Source organism: Miniopterus schreibersii (assembly GCF_964146895.1).
Source record: "Miniopterus schreibersii genome assembly, chromosome: 14".
Lineage (NCBI taxonomy): Eukaryota > Metazoa > Chordata > Mammalia > Chiroptera > Miniopteridae > Miniopterus > Miniopterus schreibersii.
This window is the reverse complement of record NC_138114.1, coordinates 47,204,965-47,227,143: the sequence shown is the minus strand read 5'-3', so window position 1 is coordinate 47,227,143 and position 22,179 is coordinate 47,204,965. Positions and strand designations below refer to the sequence as shown.

The 22,179-nt window shown below is 46.4% G+C and overlaps 2 protein-coding genes across 13 annotated transcripts in view; one reads left to right on the top strand and one right to left on the bottom strand.

Annotated features, from left to right (window-relative positions):
• CASP7 (caspase 7) overlaps window positions 1-12,261 on the bottom strand; it is a 28,483-nt gene extending 16,222 nt beyond the window's left edge. The window contains exons 1-2 of one of the 4 annotated variants that reach the window (XM_081158559.1): window positions 12,085-12,261; window positions 6,915-7,024 (exon numbers count right to left, since the gene is read on the bottom strand). In XM_081158559.1, coding sequence (XP_081014685.1) covers window positions 6,915-7,024 — 110 coding nt within the window. In that variant the 5' untranslated portion in view covers window positions 12,085-12,261. Of the gene's footprint in view, window positions 1-6,914; window positions 7,025-8,032; window positions 8,074-10,898; window positions 11,252-12,084 lie in introns of those variants that run through there. The other 3 variants (XM_081158560.1, XM_081158562.1, XM_081158561.1) reach the window with 3 other exon arrangements.
• A 357-nt stretch (window positions 12,262-12,618) lies between these two features.
• The window catches only part of NRAP (nebulin related anchoring protein), a 63,060-nt gene continuing 53,499 nt past the window's right edge, over window positions 12,619-22,179 (top strand). For 8 of the 9 annotated variants that reach the window (XM_081157985.1, XM_081157981.1, XM_081157983.1 and 5 more), the window contains exons 1-3: window positions 16,792-17,143; window positions 17,473-17,567; window positions 18,144-18,231. In XM_081157985.1, the coding sequence (XP_081014111.1) occupies window positions 17,072-17,143; window positions 17,473-17,567; window positions 18,144-18,231 (255 nt within the window). In that variant the 5' untranslated portion in view covers window positions 16,792-17,071. Of the gene's footprint in view, window positions 12,703-16,791; window positions 17,144-17,472; window positions 17,568-18,143; window positions 18,232-22,179 lie in introns of those variants that run through there. The other variant, XM_081157978.1, reaches the window with a different exon arrangement.

Here is a 22,179-nt window from a genome sequence, read left to right as displayed (position 1 = left end):
TAGGGACCTGTTTACATTATAACACTCACTGAGGGAGAAACCGAGCTGCCATCCCAAGAAAGAAGAATTACAACCAAATGGCACTTATCAAACACTCTCTGGGAGGGCAAAGGCTGGAACGCAAAGATGACACAGAGGAGAAAGCTCACAGGACTGGAGCCAGGGCCTCGAAAAATGGGGGGTTTATCGAGTTCAGAAAACGAGCCTGTTCTCCTGCCCTCTTCACTCAGGAGCCAGAAGCGCACCCCCCCACCCCCACTCCCGGCAGGGACACACAGGCTCCACCAAGGCCCTGGGGATTCCAGAGTATGTGAAATCTGTTTGCTACTTTTTAAAAAAAATTTCCTTTAATACTGACTTTGAGCAGAGCTCAGAAAGGAAACTGACTTCATAGCTGATGTGCTCCTGGGTGGGGCTGTCCCTAAGACGCCTGGCTGCTCAAGGGCTTGGGCTTATACCTACAATGGCTCCCACTGGTGGCACCAAGACCGAAAGCACCCCATCCAAGGCCTCCACCCACTTTCCCAGGACCTGTGCTATGTGTTTGCAGCCCCTGGCAGGCAGGCCATTTTGTTCCCTGATAACCCACTGCCTTTTCTCTGACAACTCAAGTCCCAACTCCTCCTCCAGCCCTCCCCGTTCCTCCCCTCCCCAGCCTCCCACAGCTTTCCACTGGATACCCTACCATCCAAAAATTAGTTATTTTTTGTTATTAACTATTTTCTGTAGCCGTGCCTAGGCATTCAGTAAAAACCTGAGTTTATACCTGGGGCGGAGACCGCATGGTTAACTTGGGTGGCAGGTAACCTGTGCTAGGTGCTAGGGTCACCTTTACATCAAAGGAAGCACTCTCTCCAAGGTCATAGATGACACTAGGCTTTGTTCCATAAACTAGGGCTCATAATGAATGTCCACTGTGCATATAATGGATTTCTTCTAAGTCGTTTTTTAGAAGTCCAACACTTTACTAATTTTAAATTAATACCTTGGATGTTTTCACTTTGTGGTTTTATGTTTTCCAAATGTTCTTCAATAATCGGGAAATTAAAAAACAATTTTAATAAATTTTTGTTTTTAAATCAAAGTAAACAGTCTGGACTGATTATTCAAGGCCCAATGGAATGGAAATAAAATGATGCTGTTGTGCCATCTAGTGGCAGTGAGACAAAAAAAAAATCCAGGACAGGACCCAGGACTTGGAACTACATACTCAGGGCCAGCGAGTGCCCCCTCAGGGTTTGGGAAGGAGTGCCCCCCCAGGGTTTGGGAAGAACAGGCGTCTTCTTTCCATTTCCCAGAATCCTTGAGGTCTCCAGGGGAGGGTGGGTGGGCAGTCTGTCCTCAATTAGAGATGGGTAGGGGGTGTTACTGCTCCCTGCACTGCCTTACCAGACGGTAATTCTGGGACCCTGGAGAAAGGACCTGGGATAGGATGGGAGGGGGAAGGCGCCTGCCATCAGCTGCAGGGAGCACCCTGATTATTCCCAAAGATAGTACCACTGTCGAGCTAAAGTCCTGTGAGAGCAAAGCAAACACTGATTCAAAGAGGTAAACAGAGCACTGGGTTTTGTGCCCTTTCCTTCCCCCTTCCCTTCCCATCATCCATCCATCTATCCATCCATCCATCCATCCATCCATCCATCCATCCAGAATTAGAATCCATCCATCCAAGAATTAGAATTCAGAAACAAATGGTTATCACAGGGATGCCCAATAACACATTTATTGAACAGAAAACAAACGGCACCAGACCTCAACTGATTGAAAGCAACTCTGGTGCGGGTGACTGCTTTGATAAGGAGAACTGACTTTGTCAACTAGACTACACAGCAGACATTTCCCATAAATGAATGAGCTACATTTGCAGCACCAAGGTCTTAACAAAAAGAATATTTCTAAAAGCATACAGTTTAAAAGCATTTTCCAAGGGGGAAAAAAGATACTAACAACTGTTTGTTAGTGCTATCTTAATTAACTTATCTATGTTGGCGCATTTGGGTTAAACCAGTTGCCTATGAGTAAAAGAGGAACAGGTTTAACTAACAGTTGTTAGACAAGTTTTGATAAAGCCTCTTTGGCTTATGCCCCAGAAACTGAAAATAAGAATGTCTCTGAGGGCCGAATACCAATTATTTGAAAGCCAGGTAATTTCCAAGTCTTAATTTTCAAAACAACTGAAGCAGGACCTAACTGAGGTGTCATTTTTGGGCACAGAACTTGGAAGGGATTCAAAGAATTAAGTGACATTAGTGGAGCAAAACTCCTGCCATCCCATGTATTTATTCATGGTTCCTCAGAGCTTCTACCTCTAAAAATAAAAAAAATTGGAAAAATAGGTGATGCTACACTCTTCTTTCTAGCAATAAGTATCCTCTGCCCATTTATCCATAAGCTAACTTTAAAAGCCAACTCACTTCTCGCCCGGCTGGCGTGGCTCAGCGGTTGAACATCGACTTCGGATCCAGGGGATCGCGGTTCGATTCCGGGTCAGGGCACATGCCCGGGATGCGGGCTCGATCCCCGGTGGGGGCGTGCAGGAGGCAGCCGATCAATGACTCTCATCACTGATGTTTCTATCTCTCTCTCCCTCTCCCTTCCTCTCTCTGAAATCAATAAAGACATATTAAAAAAAAAAAGCACGAACTCATTCCATTATAAGTTGCAATTTCAGTGCAATATCCATTTAATAATTACTTTGGTGGTTAACAATTTAATAATGTGGACCAATAAAAGGGGTTCTATGGAAAGTACCTCACAGGGTGATCTGATCATAAATTCCAACCTGGGCAAGGTCATGCTGGGTAGTCATATCCTAAGCCTATAACGTTTTTATTTTTAATAACTTTTTATTTTTCAATTACAGTTGATATACAGTATTACATTACTTTCAGGTCTACAATATAGTGATTACACATTTATATAACTTACGAAAATATCACCCCTAATAAGGCTAGTACCCACCTGACACCATACATAGTTATTTTAATATTACTGATTATATCACCTATACTATACTTTACATCCCCACTACCATTTTCATAACTGGCAATTTGCATATCTTAATCCCTTCCTCTTTTTCACCCAGTTCCCCAAACACCCTTCCCATCTGGCTACCATCAAAATGTTCTCTATCTATGAGTTTGTTTCTGTTTTGTTTGTTCCTTTATTTTTTGGTGTTTTTTTTTAGATTCCACATGTACAGGAAATCATATGGTACTTGTCTTTCTCTGCCTGATGTATTTCAATTAGCACAATACCCTCTAGGTCCACCCATGTTATTGCAGATGTCAAGCTTTATTCTTTTTTACGGCTGAGTAATACTCCATTGTATATATGTACCACAGCTTTTTTAACTTTTCATCTATCAGTGGATACTTAGGTTGCTTCCATATCTTGGCTACAGTTAATAAATCTGCAATGAACACAGGATACATATGTCTTCTGGAACGAGTATTTTGGGTTTCTTTAGATAAATACCCAGAAGTGGAATTGCTGGGTCTTTGTTTGAAACTCCATTTTGTCTGGTATTGCTACCTCAGCATTTTTCCCCCATTTCCATTTGCATGAAATATCCTTTACTTTCAGTCTGTGTGTGTCTTTCAATATGAAGCAAGTTTCTTGTAGGCAACATATGTATGGGGTGTGTTTTCTTATCCATTCAGCCACCCTATCCTTGGATTGGAACATTTAATCCACTTACATTTAAAGTAATTATTGATAGGCATGTAGCTACTGCCATTTTATTATTCATATTTTCTTCTTAAAGAAGACCCTTTAACATTTCTTATAATACTAGTCTGGCAACGATGAGCTTCTCTTGCAGGCCAAGGTCAGCTGATGCCTGTGCCCAGCCTGGAGCCACCTGGTAGGAGCTACAAAGTGACCTGCGGTTGGTAGCTGCCTGTGCTGGGTTTGTAGGCACCCGAGAGAGGCTATGCTGTCAACTGAGGCCAGCTACCACTGGCGCCAAGTTTGAGGCCACTACGCAAGAGGTACAGGGCATGCCAAAGCCAGACACTGCTTGTTTGGGGTTTGTGGACTTTTCAGAGATTTTTAGAAAAGTCCTCAGAACAGGCTAAAAGCTGCTGAAAGAGGTTCCAGCCTGTGAGTGAACTGGGTGGGGAGGGGCCCTCAGGAATCACCAGGGTGGAGAGAGAGCAGTGTTAACCAGGTTAACCGAGACTCAGACACGCAAGGTGTCCTGGGTTGGGGAGGGCTCAACGAAGGAACAACGATGCCTGCTGTGCCCCAGAGAGCTGCTCCTCCAGCCCTTGCCTGGAAGCTAGACATTTCAGTTCCTCCCTGGGTGTCCCCAGTGCTTTTTGAGCTGCTATCCCTACTCTGGAGCTCAGAGAGTGTTTGTGAGTCTGTACTCGGGCCCTTTAAGAGGACCTCTGGGACTCCAGCAGCCCTATCTAACCCAGACGGAGTCCCCACTGATTTTCACAGCCAGGTGATGTGGGGACTCCTCTTCCTGCACTGGTGTTCTGGGTTGGGGAGCCCTCACCCCTCAGGCAGGACCTTCCAGCTACGATATCCCTCCTGATTCTTTTTAAAAAAATTTTTTTAAAATTTTTATTGATTTCAGAGAGAGGAAGGGAGAGGGAGAGAGAGAAACATCAATGATGAGAGAGAGTCATTGATCGGCTGCCTCCTGCATGCCCCCTACTGGGGATCGAGCCCACAACTGGGGCATGTGCCCTGATGGGGAATCGAACCTCAATCTCCTGGATCCCAGGTCGCTGCTCAACTGCTGAGCCACGCCCGCTGGGCTCCCTCCTGATTCTTAAAGGCTACACGTGGGTGTGGGACCAGCCTGTCCTGCATCTCCACCCCTCCTACCAGTCTCAAGTAGCTTCTTCTTTATATCCTTAGTTATAGGACTGCTGTCCAGCTCGATTTCAGGTGGTTCTGAAATAATGGCTGTTCTGTAGTTCAGGTGTAATTGTGATGTGGTCGTGGGAGGTTCAGAGTATTTACCTATGCCATCACCTTGACCGGTAGTCTCCAGGCCTACGACTTCTTTAGTGAAAGGTTTTAAGCCAGCCCTTCCACTGTTCTTGTGCATCTAGGTTAACACACCTTTGAAACGCCAAAAGTAATACCCCTTGATGGGGGTATTAACAATCAAGAGAGCTCATAATGTTAACTATTCTATAATCTAATCCTTGCCTTGCTTTCTCCCACCCCCATGTATTTCCTTCCTTAATTTTAAATGCATGAAAGAAGCTGCAAAACTGTTACTCTCCAGAGCCTTTGAAAAGATCTTGGTCCCTGGCTTATGTTGTCAGTTTGCCTCAAACTTATAAAAATTCTTTACAGGTTTGGATGTTTCTTACTTTGACAATAATACTAATGATTTATCAACATTTATTTGTTTAGATCAACTGTGAATTAATAGCTGAAACAGTAACTTAATCTAGGAGAAATTAATAGTATGGATTTAGATTCCACTGGATACATTTAAAGGGATAATTTTTAAATGTCAATATTTATAATACAATATTCATTTTCATAATTTCTGGAAAGTACACCAAAACACTTTACTGAAACTTATGAAATGAGTATTACATAGTTTCTGTTTCTCTTCCATTTAGAAGCAATCTGCTTAACCCCAATACTCAAAAGAGTTGGAAAACTGAAATATTATATTTTTTGCAACTATTTTGACAAGAAATTTATATATCACCTTAAAAATGTATGAGGGGGATGTGTAGTTTTACATTATTTGGAGGGGGGTGTCTGTGAGCAAAAACATTTGAAGGCCACTGCTCTAAAGGGCTTGCAATGGGAGTGGTTTAGCCTGGACCACTTGACCTAATGGCTTTGTAAAGTTTTCAGGAGTTGGAACTGCATTTTCTAGTCATTTCACTGGGCATTCTTGACCCTAAATGGCAGCCAATACCAATGGAATTTGGGTCCGGGATGCTGGGGTCTTCCCACTTTTCTGAGTTTCCTCTGGGATAACATGACTCAAGGCTCTCTCTAGGATGCTGCAGGGAGCCAGGCTCATCACCAGTCCTTCCCCTCCTGAGCACTGCTTCGGAGCATTCCTTCACCTTATCTCTGATCCCCCTGGCTGTCCCTCCCAGCTGGGGCCTGGCTTAGGAGCTATCAGAAGTCTGATGCTTCTGACCCACAGACTGCTTCTGCCTCTTGTCAGGAAGCACTTGCCCCTCTGTGACCAAGGTTAAGGTGAGGTCTGAGGCTCCTCCACATCCCTGCAGCCCCACTTCTAAACAGAAAGCGCAGCAGAGCCGTTAAGTGAGTGGAGCTGGCAACATTTGGGTTCTAATCTCAGCTCTACCATTTTAAACTGTCATCAGAAAGGCAAGCCATTAGACCTCTTAACAACTCAGTTTCCCTACCTATTAAATGGTGATAACAACAGAACCGTCTCATGGGGTTAGAAGGGCTACCTGAAATGCTGAGCTGGCGTACAAAAGCTTAATAAGTGAAGTGATTATTATTATTACTAAATGTAAGGTGTAGAGTTTAAGAGTGAACTTTTAGAGGAAAAAGTGGGACTCGGTAGGCAGAATGCTCCCCCTTTCAATGGAGCACCTCTAAAGGTGTAGGGTAGAAGTGAGCCCAGGCTCTGCCCCCAAGAACTGTGGCTGCAAATCATTTCTGGCAAGGACAGCCCCTCACTCCTGGGCAGCTGTCGCCTGGATACACAGCCGCTGAGCAGGAGACCCCTATGGCTTGGTTCCCCCCACACCTGCGCTTGTCCCAGAAACATAGGAGTACACATGGGGGACCCGAGTGTTGTGACACAGAGCCAGCAGTATCCTGTGCCAACCTCCCATGCACAGCATAATCCCCCCTCCCTATGGGCACGTGGAGATGGTAGAGGCACGGCAGGGGGAGCTGGCCCAGGGCCCCTGATTAACCCAGCCAGGAAGGAAACTTACCTCAAGATTGATGAGACGAACGAGGACCGATCTGGCTTAGCATCAACTGCATCTGAGCTTGCTGAATCCCCAGCTCCCTGCTCCACAACAGAGTCTTGACTGTCTGCCATCTGGGAGGAGAAAAACAAAACAGAGAATTGGTATCCAGTGTGATATTTTAAAATAATACTCATTAAGTGACACCGTTTTTACTCAAGCCTAGATGAGCAGTCTTGAAACGGAGGCTCCGGGGCTGGGCTCCTGCCCCATCAATTCATTCAAGCGCTCGAATGCCAACTCCATTTCAGGCATTGTTCCAGAGTCGGGTGTACAGTGGGAAAGAACCAAGTCCCTGCCTCGGGGAGCTGCTACCCCAGAATCCACGATTTTGTTAAATGTTCCTTGTGTACGAAAAGCTGCAGAAGGTCCATGAAAGTTTGTAACAACAAGAAACTCCCCTAAATTCCTGACAGGTTATCCTAAGGTGCTCATCCTTTGCCTGGCATCGCTCAAATCCAGTTCAAAAAGGAGCAGCCTGCAGTATAAAGCTCTCTTTCTGTTTCACCTGATTTTCCCAGAACATATTTCCTCAAATCTCTCAGATGCTCAATTGTCTCCAAGAGATCCCTAGGATCTAAAAGTTCAAATCTAACCCCATCTCCTTGGATTTTAAGGCCCTTCAAACTGTGGCCCACCACCTGTTTTAGTAAAAAAAGTTTCATTGGAACACAGCCACATTCATTCATGAACTGTCTGTGGCTTCTTTTCTCACCACAATCAGAGCTGAGTAATTGTGACAAGAGATAATGTGGTCCATAAAGCCTAATATATTTACTACCTTTACAAAACAGGCGTGCTGACTCCTGATCTAGGAGAACTATCAGCCAACGGGTGGTGTGTAAGCCCTGAGCCTTTTGGTATCGCCTATCTTCGAGGCCGGATCTAGAATCTGTGATGATAAAATGATGTGACCACTAAATTAAAAAAAAAGGAAGAGCCTCAGCAAAATGACTCCTAAGAAAGGCAACGTTTAATATTGTTGGGACTGCTGAGAAGATTCATCCGATGAGTATTTACTCGATGTCTCATGCACCAAGCTGTGTGCTAGGGGGTGGGGACATACTTTGGAGCAAACTGACCTGGTGCTACCTTGCTGGAGAAGAGACATCGTTGCCCATAACAGGGTGCCACGAACGCCGGGCTGCTGTTGCTGTGTGTGTGAGTACTAGGGGACCTGACTTGGCCTCAGAGGAACTCAGGAAATGTCTGACTTCAGGGAAATGGTCCCAGGGAAATGTCTGAGAAGAGGAAGAAGGGAGGGTGGGATGGGGCGAGGCAGGCAGAGGAACTGCACACTCATGAAACATCTGGCATGCTCCATCCCTGGAGAGGTGCAGCTTGTACTCCATCCCGGACACTTGAGGGGGCTTTGGGCTTGGTGACAGAAGAGGTGAAGTTTCGGCTGATTTCTATGGCTCAGTGGTGGGAAGCTTTCCAGAGCTTTCCCTCCAAACACTAGGCCAGAAGGGTGTTCTATGTGAAACCTACTGTCTTTCTAGGTTAATGCTAAACACTGTGTAGGGGGAAGCAAGGGTCCCTTTTAACAACCTGCAGAGTGTATGTCTAAAACAAGCCAGCATGGGGGGACTTGACTCTTTTAAGTCTGCAAGGCTAACCATCCAGTGGCTTTCTTATGCCTGTGAGACTGGGCTTGATTTCTGAGTGACATCAAGTTCACCCAGAATAAGGATAGTGACCGAGTGCAGTGCCTAATCCCAGCGATATCACTTTAGTCAAGCCAAGGCTTGGTGTTGACCCCGTATTTCCACGTATCCTCACAGCCCACCAAGAAAACACAGGCCTATCTCAGCTCCCCTGTGCCTGGAGACCTGGCCTTACTTTCCCGCATGTGTCACCTTCTTGGGGCTCAGGCTCAAAGAGTGGCCGTTCATGGGATACTGCATCCTCAATTGGTAAATACTTCTACCTTCTCTTAAATAAATTACTATATAACATACATACAGCATTAATAGCACCAGGCACTCTAGGTTCAATATTACTATTACTATTACTATTACTACTATCCACTAGGACTCTAGCTATTTGCAGACTGAGAGCTTATCTTAATGATTCTTTTTTGTTTCCCAGTCACAGAAAAGAGCCATGTACATGGCAGGTACTCAATAAATATTTCTTTATAAATGTTATAACTGAAATGTACTTAAAATTTTTAAATTCTTCAGTGTCCCAAATAAATTGATAACACAGGACACACATCAGAACCAAAGGGACCCAGGGAGGGCCTTGGAGAGCGCCCAGTCATGGTGAACAGCAGATTAGGGGTTAAATCGACTCGTCCTTCTAGGACCTTGAACAAAGTATTCAACCTCTCCCAGCCTCAGTTTCCTCATCTGTAAAATGGGCAGACCATGATGCCTCAGTCATAGGTGACTATGCGGTTGAATGGAGCAATGCACCTGAAATGCTAAGCATAGTGCAACACATTCTAAAAATAGTCCCCTACTCACTGCTTGAGTACTCAAGACTAAGAAAACATTCAACTGTCAACCTTCACTGGTATTTTTAAATGACCATATTTTAGGCAGCTTTTATGGAGATTGAAAACTAAAACCCTCCAGTGATTATTTCTACTATGCATGCTTCACAGGTGCCTGACACATACTGGGCAGGAAATTCTTTCCCAGCTACTGTGGAAACTTTTTTTAAAAATGAAGGTTGGGGGGAATGCAGTTTCTTCCTTCAAAAAGTGACATAATACAACTTGCACTCCACTCTTGGCCCAATGAAGACAATCTTCCTTAAAGGCTCAAAGAGAAGCAGTCCTGAGGACCTCTGCCTCTCACCGCCAGCAGCTGGAGAAGGAGGGGCCCTGCTGGGCACTCAGGTACTGCACTGTCACCCGATGCTCACAGCATTGCTAGGAGACTGGAGCCTTTACCCTGTACTGCAAAAGACACTTCGGTTTCTTCAGGGAAGTCAAGTCACCTTCCCAAAGCCACACAGCTAAGAGGAGTTGAAGTCACCACTCCCATTTCAGCCTTGACAACCACTACTTTGAAGATAAGCAGGAGCAACAAAAATTTGGTAAACAATGACCTCGTCCCCTCCCCTGGCTCTTTGTAGAAGTTTTCAGCCCCTAAAAATTCTAGGGAGTAAATTCCAGGGAACAGTTAACCAAGGTTAATGAACGTTTTACCTTAGCTTCTGTCTGCCGCTTCGCTAGTCCCCCACCTGCCCCCTTAGCCAAACAGAATGTGGTTTTTGCCTTTATAGTTTCCCTGGGAAGACTGTTCGGGGCTGTGAGTCTATTTAGGGGAGGAGCCCGCTTGTAGTCCCCCCAGCGAATAAATAAATTCCAAATGCTCAATTTGGTCTCTGTGAATTGGCCTCGTGAAAACTGGGTATAAGAGGCAGAAGTGGACTGTGAACCCAGCACCTGCCTGCTGGGGATGAAGGTCAGGCTGAGGACCCTTAAGGAGGAAACAGCCTGTAAGTAAACTAAAAGTTGGGGCCAAGCTGTCTGCCAGCCCATGCGTTCAAGGCAAAGGGCCTGGGAATGACTCACAGTCACCTATAAGTAATTTTATGGCCCCATGAAAGGCAAACTTGAATACAATAGTGAAAGGTTAAATGGTAACTGGCATCCTGGGAGTCCTGCCTTTTTTCACTTCCTCAAGGGACCTTCAAGGGCCCAGCACGAGAGTACCCCAATAATGACGGCAGTGGCTCACGCGCAGCCCACTCAGCCTCCACGGAGCCGCTGCTAGGCACCGTCACCAGCTCCTTCCATCCCCGCTGCAGCCCTGAGCCCGGGATCAGCATTATTTCCATGCGACGGGGAGGGCCAAGGCCCCACGGCCGGCGGGCCAGCAGGGAGGCCGGACTGGAACCCGCAGCAGTCCGACTAGGAAGCCGTGGCCGTCAGGCCTTCCAGACCCCAACCGCCGCTCCCTCCCTGCTAAATGCACCTCTCCGTTTCCAAACCTCGAGTAGTCCCGGGGACGCCAGCGCGCCGGCTGGACGGGGAGGGAGGTCACGCAGATCTAAGCGAGCGGTGCCAGGGGCGCCGACAGCCCTCGGACCGAAGTTCCCGCGCCAGCGCTCGGGCACCCAGCTCGCGGCGGGGGAAGGACGCGCGCGGGGTACCAGGGGGGGCGCAGGGGGGAGGGCGGATCTCCCGCCGCCGCCGCCGCCGCCGCCGCCGGGCGGGAAAAACAAAAGCAGAGGCGGGGGCCGGAGTTACCGTTCCTCCGAAGCCGGGCGGCCGGAGCTGGGGGCCACCACTGTTCCTCCGCCGCGAGCGTCCGGGCCACTGACAGCGCAAAAAGGAAAACGCTAAGAGCCGGGCGGGAGGCGCGCCCCGGGCTGCACGCGGGCTGGGCGCTGCGTAGTGCGTCGCCCCGCGCCGCCCCGCCCCGCCCCGCCCCGCCAGGCACGGTGCCGCCCCAAGTTGACTAATTCGCTCAGTCCCGGAAGAGCTCACGCGGCCATTGAGCGCCGCGCTGGGGCGCAGGGTCTCGGGCCGGGGCGCAGGGTCTCGGGGCCGGCGAGCAGGGTCTCGGGGCCGGCGAGCAGGGTCTCGGGGCCGGCGAGCAGGGTCTCGGGGCCGGCGAGCAGGGTCTCGGGGCCGGGGGAAGGGCGAGGGCGAGGCGAACCCAGTGAAAAATGGGTCGCGCCTTCTGCAAAGCTGGCGGCGCGCAGTGTCCCCGGCCGCCGCGCACGAAGTCCCCTGGAATCTCCCTCCGCAGAGTTGCCGCCAGTACGGGAGCGCCCGCGGGGCAGTTTGCAGAGACCCGTGAGATCCCGCCGCCCCGCCTACGGCCCGCAGGAGGGCGCACCGTGCAGAACTGGCCCCGCGCAAAGTGCCCCGGAGAGCGAGCTCCGCGACCCTGCCGCACCAAGCGGCCGGGGCTCAGCGCATGGGGGAGCGCGCCCGGCGGGCTTCCCGGGCTCGAGGACGGGGCGCTCTTCAGAGTCCCGCCGCCCCTCCTCCCATCTCCCCCCCACGCCCGTCCGCTGCTGCCCGCAGACTACACCTCGACTGGGGCGTCCGCACCAGTTAGAGGACTGAGCCTTAAAGTTCCCACCCAGACGGACCCTTGGCCCCAGTCTGTGCGGCTCGCGACCCGGGGGAGGGGGGCGCGCTCGGCGCCGCGTCTGCAGAAACTACCTTCTTCCAAAGCGGAGCCCCTGCGGCCTGGCACCGCGGGATGCGCTGCGGGGCCGAGGCCTCCAGGCTTCCGAGAACTTCTTTCGCCCGCCGGCACCCCTTCCTTCGCTAGCGGCGCTAGGACGCTCTTCCCACTCTCTCTGATCGTCTCCACGCCCAGCCGCAGCCCGCTCCCTCGGGTGTGGCACCGGTCACTCATGACATTTATTGAGCGCCCTCCCGTGCCAGCCCCGGGCTTGCAGCCCTGAGGAAGTCTAAGTGTGAGACAGGGCACGTCCGCAGGTGCCCCCTAGCTCCCCGCATCGCACAGGCGCACCCGCTCGCGCTCACGCGTCTTTCTTCACCCTCGGGCCTCCAGCGGAGGCGTCCCGTGCCTTTCTCTCCAGGACTCCTCAGGGGAGCAGCTAACCCACTGAGTCACATTGGGGTGTAACTACTTGAGAAGAAATTAGTTTTATTCCTATCAGAGATACTTGCTTTTGAAGAACTATCAACACCTTGAGCGAAAGGAGTGAAACCTTCGTGGTGTGCCATCAGGCAAGAACCTCACCTTGCCTTTTTGCTTGCCTGCTTTCCTCTGGGCCTGAGACTTTAGTATTGTCTCGCAAATCTCACCAGGTAAGGACGCTTTCTTGGTTTAAGAAAGACTGGTCCCAGGCAAGTGTAAAAGAATAATTATAATTTATGAACGTCTGTGAAAATCCCGAATTCCAGAATATTTTTAACAGGCAGTTACTCTGTTCCCAATGTGGCTGTTCTATAGGCAGAATATTTGTGCCCACCCGATTCATACTTGAAACCGAATGCCCAGTGTGATGGTGTTAGGAGGCCTTTGGGAGGTGCTTATATCATGAGGGTGCAGCCCTGGCAAATGGGATTAATGCCCTTAAAAAAGAGGCCAGACGGAGCTTCCTAGCCCCTTCCACCATGTAAAGACACAGAGAGAGAGTCCTCTGCAGCTGGGAAAAGGGCCTTCACTGGAACTGACCATGCTTGCACCTTGCTCTTGGACTTCTAGCCCCCAGGACTGTGAGAATTCCTGTTGCTTATAAGCTACCCAGTCTGTGGTATTTTTGTTATAGCAGCCGAAACAGACTAAGACAGGCTGTAGGACTCTGAAATGTTGGGGGTAACCTGAGATAAATTTGCTTCTTAAGGAATTCAATGAATCCTTTGAGAAATGAAAACTCCTAATAGTGTAGCAAATAAGTTGCTCTCTAATGTATACATTTTAAGTTTTTGCAGGTTATTTCTGAAATAGAGTAAAACAATGCTAGATCTGGAATGGGCCCTTAACAGATCATCTCTCTGCTCACTTTATATAGAACATCTGAGGCTCAGAGAAGTTGCCCACATCACAAGTTTGCTAGTGGCAGAACCAGGATCTTGTTGCCTGGAAAAATAAGGAACTTTCCATCCACAAGACTTTATCATAAATTATATCATGGAAATGTTAAAATGTGTTGAACACATGAATTTATTGCTGGCTCAGACAGAGAGATGGTTTGAAGGAGTTCTCTTTTTTTAGTTTTTTGTTTTTTTTTTTTAATATATCTTTATTGATTTCAGAGAGAGGAAGGGAGAAGGAGAGATAGAAACATCCATGATGAGAGAGTCATTAATTGGCTGCCTCCTGCACGCCCCCGACTGGGGATGGAGCCCGCGACCCAGGCATGTGCCCTGACCGGGAATCGAACCACAATTTCCTGGATCCTAGGCTGACGATTAACCGCTGAGCCACGCCCGGCGGGGCCCTTTTTTAGATCTTTATTGTGGGCTGGTGTGGGGAACCCCAAAGGTGTCAACCTAAGGCTAGATTATCAACAAATAAAATTTAATATTAACAAGTAAAATTGTGGGTATATGAAAGGGAAGAAATAATTTTGAACTTCTTCCTGTCTAATACGTGATATTCTCTTCTAACTGTATTTCTTGTGTCTTCTCAGCCTTGGCCCATATCATTGTTTTATGCTTCTTTCCCATCCACACACGATTACAGTTCGAGTCTTCCTCCTCACCCTGGGAAAAAGCCAAAATTCACAATTTGGAGGATTTCCCAAGGGTCGGCCTCATGGGTGCTCCTGGGCGAGTCCCCCTGAATCTTGCCGGCTCCTTTTGGTCACTAGGCTGTTGCTGCTAACACTGGTGAGTCCCTCACCTTCATTCTGCTGGACACAGTGCACCTCAGGGGTGCCACCAGTGACTGTTTCTCCAATTTGCATAAATAGCTTAGGCCAGGTTTTAAAGGACTCCACCGAAGGATATTCCACAATTAAAAGAAATGCCACTTTTGCCCTGGCTGGTGTGGCTCAGTAGGTTGGGCATTGTCCCATGTACTGGTGGGTTGGCAGTTCATTCCAGGTCAGGGCACATGCCCAGGTTGTGGGCTTGATCCCCAGTAGGGGGCGTGCAGGAGGCAGTTGATTGATGTTTTTTTTCTCTCTCCCCCTCTCCCTTCCTCTCTCTCTTAAAAAAAAAAAAAAATCAATAAAAAAATCTTAAAAATAAAATAAAATAAATGCCACTTTTAATAAATGCCAACTGAGGCAATAGCAGGCTTCTTCAAGTGGGAAGAGTGCAGAGCTCAGGGTCCAGACCAAATTCTTTTCTTCCACCAAAAGAGGAATTCATGTTGTATCATGTTGTATTTACAGATTGATTGCCTCTCAGCATCAAAGTCACACTTTTGGTCTGTATTGTGAAAATTAAACTGGGCCATTTAAATAGTTTATCTTTGCCTATGGTCCCATGTTAAGCCCTGTGAGTAGGAGGCGCCGGAAAGAGTGTGCAGGAGGAAAAGGTTTTGCTTGTCCTAGCACGCTCCTGCAGAAGGGGTGGCTTCTTAGGTTCTTACAGCACACCTGGCTTCCCAGTGTCCAGCTCCTGCTGTGCCTGGTGGCCAACAGCACCCAGTAGGCAGCAACTTCCCTGGCCCCGCCTTCAAGTGGTTTTGTAGCAGAGTGCCTCCGTTGAAATATCTTCCTACAATAAGCTCTCTCTGGCACCTAGAGGGTAGATTTTCAGGAAGTTCTAAAGAACACATTTCTAGCAAGTTCCGCTGGTTGGCACCACAGTGACTTCTCTGCCATCTAGGCCACACTCTCCAACAAGGTTTGAATTTGAGAGGCTCTTCCTTAGGTCCTCAGCTCTAGCAGTAGTGGCCTGTGATGTTATGTTTTGTTAATACGGGCCGGATTGTGCTCCATACCCCCACCCCCCAAATTCATATGTCAAAGTCCTAACCTCATACTATGACTGTATTTGGAGATAGAACTTTTAAAGAGGTAAAAATGAGATCATTAGAGTAGGCCCTAATCCACTATGTCCTTATTAAAAGAGATTTGGACACAGATACAGAGGGAAGACCCAGGAAGAAGATGGCCATCTACAAGCCATGGAGAGAGCCTTAGAAGAAATCAACCCTGCTGGCACCTTAATCTTGGACTTCTAGCCTTCAGAATTGTGATTTCTAGAACTCTAGTCTGTGGTACTTTGTTGTGACAGCCCTAGCAAACTAATGCATATGTTACCTGCAAGCGTATCTGCAGTCGCTATATTTTTTAGAGTTCTCTTTACTTCTTACTAGCCAGTCTCTTGCTATTCCAATTTCCTGTTATGGGTAATACTTTTTTATATTCCCCTGAACCTTCCCCTGTTCAGATTACTGTGTGGTTTTTCTCTCCTGATGACCCAGATAAATAGACCATTCTAAGGGCCACCTCATTTCTGATTATGCCTCTTCAGCAGGGGGAATATCCATTTCTCGACTCAGTGGAAATGCTTCATGCCCCCCGCCAGTATGTCATAGTTCCCTGGAACAGGAAAAGACCATCACAGCAGTTGGATAGTCTTGTTCATGCCTGAGTAAGGATCCAGCTGCAGATGGGGCTGAACCAATTCCTGATCACTTTCTCTGCCTTCCCCCTCCCCACCAGCCTCCCCAAGAGAACTGTGGCCTCTTTGCTCCTGATGTCCTGTGAGCAATACCTCTTAGACCAGGGGTTGGCACACGATGGCCTGTGGGCTGCATTTTCGTATGGCATACAAGCTAAGAAGGGTTGGAAAAATGAAAGAAGGAAACGTGGCACAAAAACAGTGTCTTTGGCCTTCCACTGCTCTTGCTTTTTCCTGTTGCTGTTGAGGCATGAATTGCTGTCTCTAGAAGGTCCATTTTAGGCTAACATTTAGGTAGACACTGAAGGCAGTGAGGGGCTTCACAAAGCCAGGGAGAGGTTTGCTTTCAAGCCGCCCCTCCTTCAGGCCTGAGAGGTGAGGAAATCAACAGGCCTTTTTGGAACAATAACATAAAAGCCCCAAACACCAAGGGTTCTCATTTATTCTGATTTTTTTGCATTCCAGCAGAACTAAACACAGATTAATATCTTAATCAGGATTCAGTTGTCAATATTTTTAATACATGAAGTTAAGATTCAGATGTGGTATTTACCCTTCCCGTGGCATGACTCGGTCCTGTTTTATTTCCTGTATTTTGGGAGCTGGCCTTTCTGTGATAGTCATCCTGCTCACCCAGCAAGCTCTTCTAATTTGATCACCGGGGGAGGGTGTGCGGTCTTCTCCAGGGTTCTTTTCTTGGTTGATGATCACAGACAGTGTGAAACGACTCCGTGCCGCCCGATCATACCCCGGGATTTGGTCATCCACACAAACATGATGCCGTGTGAGTTCACTTTTCTATTTAGAGAAGCGTGTCAGCTAGAAATACCTCCACCTCGCTCCCCAGACGCATGCGTGCTGAGCGTGTCGCCAAAATAGCCCCTTGAGTAAGTGGCAGCTTTAAAAACCGTCCTGCTGCTGACTTCGAACTAGAAGGTCAGCCTAGGAAAGTGGAAGTTGGATTCAGAACCGTCAGGGTGCCCGCAGAGTTTGACAGTGGTCGGGATTTTGGAGCCTTGAACGACTAGACTGGGGCTTCTCCTTGGACTCCTTGCCTGTCACCTACCTCTGTCCTCTGCCCAGGCGGGTCGGGATGAACGTGCAGGCTTGCTCCAGGTGTGGGTACGGAGTCTATCCCGCCGAGAAGATCAACTGTCTAGACCAGGTCAGTAGATCTTCCTTGGCCTTTTGGACTAACAACAAATGTGGGAAGTTTACCGTCTCACATAGGGACATGTGGGCTACTTTGAACCACAAAAAAGAGATGTATTTCTCACCTTTTGGCAGTTCTACCCATACCTAGCTGTGTCTTCTATAGTGTCTCAAAAATGTCACTCATTTATATAACATATGGTAGCTGCATGTTTTTAAATCACTATTTTATGCCTAAAGCTCAAATTTATTTTTATTTTTATTTTTTTACCCTGAAATATATAAGAATCCTGAGTCTGAAAAGCAGGCAGTTTTGGTAAATCTTTCCTGTGTTATTTCCAGATATGGCACAAAGCGTGCTTTCACTGTGAAGTCTGCAAGATGATGCTATCTGTGAATAACTTCGTGAGTCACCGGAAAAAGCCTTACTGTCATGCGTAAGTGCCCGAAGGCCCTCCCCGCCACCTCTTGAGTTTTGTTTGTTTTTCAACAAGTGGCTGATCAGAGATTCACATCACACACTTTAGGGGAAAACCCAAGATCCGTCTTCTCAAAAGTTTTCACTTACAATCACCGACAAGCCCTAAGGCAGGCTTTTATGCAATGCACAGAAAGAGGAAAGTTTCAAATTTCTTCTTATAAGTAGAAGATCAAATTCACCCAGTATAACCCCATGACGAATTATCCAGTGTTGTGCAGAGCAGTAGAATTGCCAGGGATCGATACATATTGTGTGTTAACATTTTTTCTTCTAAATAATATCAGAATCCTTTTGTATCCGTTCAGAAAGTTTTTAAGCAATCACCTCCAGTTAAATTTGATCTTTAAGTTACATATTGAATTTATTTGATTTATTGATTTTTCTTTAAGACTTAATGTCTGGGAAATCATGAACTTAATGATTAAGTTTTATATTTATTGATTTTAGAAAACAACTGTACCTTTAAGATAAGTCACTCAATTATCTTGGATAAAGTACATTTCTAATTTTGGTTTGTATCTGTTTTTTGTAGCCACAACCCCAAGAACAACACTTTCACAAGTGTCTATCAGACTCCTTTAAATGTAAACCTGAGGAAGTCTATAGGAGACTTCCATGGGGTAAGTTACTTAATTCTGAATTTCAAAATAGCCTTTAAAGAAACTTCCTTAGCTCAGGCGCCTATTAAGTTTTTAAATGTGTGTCTAGACGTGAACCTGCCCATTTTCTCCACATACACATGCAAAGTGCATGTAAGTAACAAATGCTGCGATTGGTCCTATCACAGTATAGGGGCCAATACCCAGCGTAATGTCGCCCGACTCTCTGAGGTCCTTGTATCCAGAGTAATTTCTCTGGGTCTGCCAGCTCTGGACACAGTGATGACAATTTATACAATAGGCCCTGTATACACTAAGTGCCTAATACATAAAACAAAGTTTATACAGTTAGAAAATATTACAAGAGCCTTTCCTTTCTTTCCCCCATAATTCTTTCGGTATAGGTAAATCAAAAACCTCTAGTTGGACACTTTTAAACCTCTCAAACTCAGTAGTGCTTAAGATGATTGGCAGCCTCTCTTTCCCCTTGGGGTAGCGGCAGGTCAAAGATATTTTGATTTGGAACTGATATTTGCACAGACAAGGAGGCCGTGTTGATAAACCAACCTCTTTTGAAACACCGACAGTGGAGTTTTGTCAAATGACTGGCTACGGACTGGACCCTGCGCTTATTAAAATGATGAATCATTTAACTTCTCTCCGCTGTGCCCGCCCCACAAGAAGTTCTATGGGGTGGAGTTAGGGACTTTCTAAAATTAGAAAATGACTCGTGGGATGGAAGGCTCTCTAGTAATCCACCTTCCTAACGTGACCTCGTTTCCTACTGACACTCCTGTCTGCCCAGGCCGCACTCCTCCTCTAGACCGTGTGTCTTAGACCCGGCTTAGCCTTATCGTGTGACTTTCACGTAGACTGTCAAGATCGCTTATTTCGCTAAGTACTTTGGGCTCTTTGTGGCTTATTTTTTAACAAGCTTCTATTAGATTTACTGTACATTTTTTGCTTAATTTGTTTAATACACATTGTAGTCCAATAAAGTAAATGCTATCATTATCCCATTCTACTGGTAAGGAAACGGAGGCTCGGATTGTTGCTCATACGTCATTGATTCCCAAGGATTCACGAGCCTTAAGAAGTCACAGCAGTCCTAGATTACTGAGACCGCTACTTCTTTTAGGATTTTGTTTTCACCTCTTGATGTCTAAGGGCAGCTACATGAAGTTACAATAAATACTGAATTTAGCTTACGCTTAAACCTAGTGTGAAACACCCCGCCGGGCTCTTTACTTACGTTATCTCATTTATTCTTCACAAGACTCCTCTGTGGTGGTCTCACAGTAGAGTTGGGGAGGTTGAGGCTCAGAGAGGTTAAGTAAGTTGCACAGCTTTACCCGGTTGGTTGAGTGGGTGCAAATGCAGCTCTATCTGACCCTAGGACCCACACCCTAACCTGCTCCACTGGCCTACTTTCATGTACGTCCAGGGTGGCAAACTCTCCAGAAGGAAAAGTACTTGGTTATGTTTGCAAACATCCAGATGTTTCTGTAGTTGTGTAGCCAGAGCTTGACAGATGAAAGACAGATGTCTTATACATCAGACTGCTGTTCGTATCTATTACACTCTCTACAAAATGATCTATAATATCTGTTTTATTCCACCCTATGCTCAGCCTCAGCTGGCACGTCCCTGCCTTACACTCATGCAACAGGCCACACAGTAGCACCTTTCTTTGAGGAGGTAGTGGATTCATTTTTTTTTTGACTGTGTATGACAGGCCCGACCTGGAGTGAGATTGTCACTGGTTCTGTTCCCAGCCGGTGACACTGACAGTGATGTGAGCTTCTCAGGAGGCCTGTGTGTGTGTGTTTGTTTGCATTTATGTGAATATGTGTCTGCGGGCACTTGGGAAGTGTATGTAGGTGTGGATATGTGTGTATATATATACACGTGTATACAAGGTTGGTATGCACGTGTATGTATACACATGCATATATATGCTTGCGCATATGTATGTGTGTGGTGTGTGTGTCTGTGTGTATATGGTGTGTGTGTGTACATGTGTATGTGTATATGTGTGGTATGCGTCTGTGTGTGTATATGGGGTGTGTGTATGTGCATACATGTACCTGTGTGTCTGTGTGTGTGTGTCTGTGTGTGTGTTTCAAACAATCGACTGCTGAGAGCACTTGTTCCTTCTTTCCCACCGAGGGAAAATTCAAACGGACAATTGCATCCCTCCTTGCTTCCAGATCTTATAAGCCCTCTAGGGAGTGATAGGTTACTTTCTTACCCTCTTACATCTCTGAGAGACTTGGCCAACGGAATAAAATTCAAGTTCTTTGTGCATGTGCAAGAATTAAAAAGGAAGAAAATAGATGCTTCAGTGATGGTGACAAAGGAGGAAACCAGGGTAAAGGTTTCGAGCTGGCACTTAAAGCAGGTTGATATTTTTCTGTTTTTTAAATGTCACTCTTTTAAAAATAAATAAATACTAAGACAAAATTTCCTGTTTAGTAGACGTGAATAACATTTTTAGAATGAAACACCTAGGTTCTTTTCTATCCAGAGAATGAACATAACCCTGAAAGCCCCCTTATCTCACTAGTAGCATTTAGGGCGTTCCCCCCACTCTTCTTCCTGCCTCCTCAGAATGATCGTGAATCTCTCGACAGGTCTCTGGGAAGACAGACACTCCTCAGTGTGGGATTTGTGCTGTGGGAGGGGGCCCGCAAATATGTGGTTCTGATTCCTTAAGTCAGTGACTCTCAAGGAGGGTGGTTTCGCCCTCCAGGGGACATTTGGTGATGTCTTTTTTGATTGACACAACTGGGAGGGGGTAGGAGGAACTATTGGCATCTGGTGGGTAGAGACCAGCTATGCTGCTGAATATCCTGCAAAGCACAAGACATTCCCTCCACAGCAAAGAATTAACTGGATTAACTGGCCTTCGTTGTGCAATGTGCATGGTAGCTTCTCAAAATCCAAGGGGAACAGCATGTACAGCTCTCTTAATTTATATATTTTAAAATATACATATTAGAGCTGCATTATCAAGCCTAGAAAGTCAATGATGAAACATGCTTTGATGAGGAACTAGAATTCCTGTGTTCTAAGCCTCGTTCTGACAGCCCCACTGAAAAATTTTAGTGAGTTCACTTCTTTTTCCTGAACTTCCTTTCTCATCTATAAGATTAATGATTTAAACTTCAGCTTGTTAAAATGGCACGTTTTGGGGCCCCATTTTAGATCCCATAAATTATGATCTGGGTTAGACCTAAGACCTTCCTATTTTTTCTTTCATGGGTAGTCCTTTTTAAGTTTTCTTTAAGAAATACTTGCCTAGGGTCACGAAGATATTGTCGAGATGCCATTTTCCCCAAAATGATATACACATTCGATGCAATCCCAAAATCCTAGGTGTTTTTCCTAGAAATTGACAAGCTAACTTAAAAATGGATATGAACATACAGAAATTCTAGGATGACCAAGAAATCATAAAGAACGAAATTGAAGGACTTAAGTTACCAGATTTCAAGACTTAACTACAAAAGTAGTAGTAATCAACTCGGTGTAGTATTGGCATAAGAACAGACAGACAGACCGTTGGAATATAATACAAGGTCCAGAAATAGAGCTGCTTATATGTGGCATATGGTCACTTGAATTACGGCAAAGTCACCACTGCAATTCAATGTAGTAAGAATGATCTTTAAATAAATGGTGCGGGAGGGATTGGATATTTGCATGGAAAAAATGAACCTTGATACCTACCTCACACTTATACACACAGATGGACTGAAGGTATGTTATGGATCAAGATGTTAAAGGTAACATTATAAAACATAAGAGAACACCTGGTTGAATTTGGGGAGCCAGCTTTTTCCAAGCTCCCTGGGTGATTGTTGCAGACTAAGGTTAAGAGTCGCTACTCTGATGTCTAGTGTTTTCTGAGGTTAATTTAACCTGAATTCTGATGTTATGTATAACCACATGGAGACTTTAAGTCCT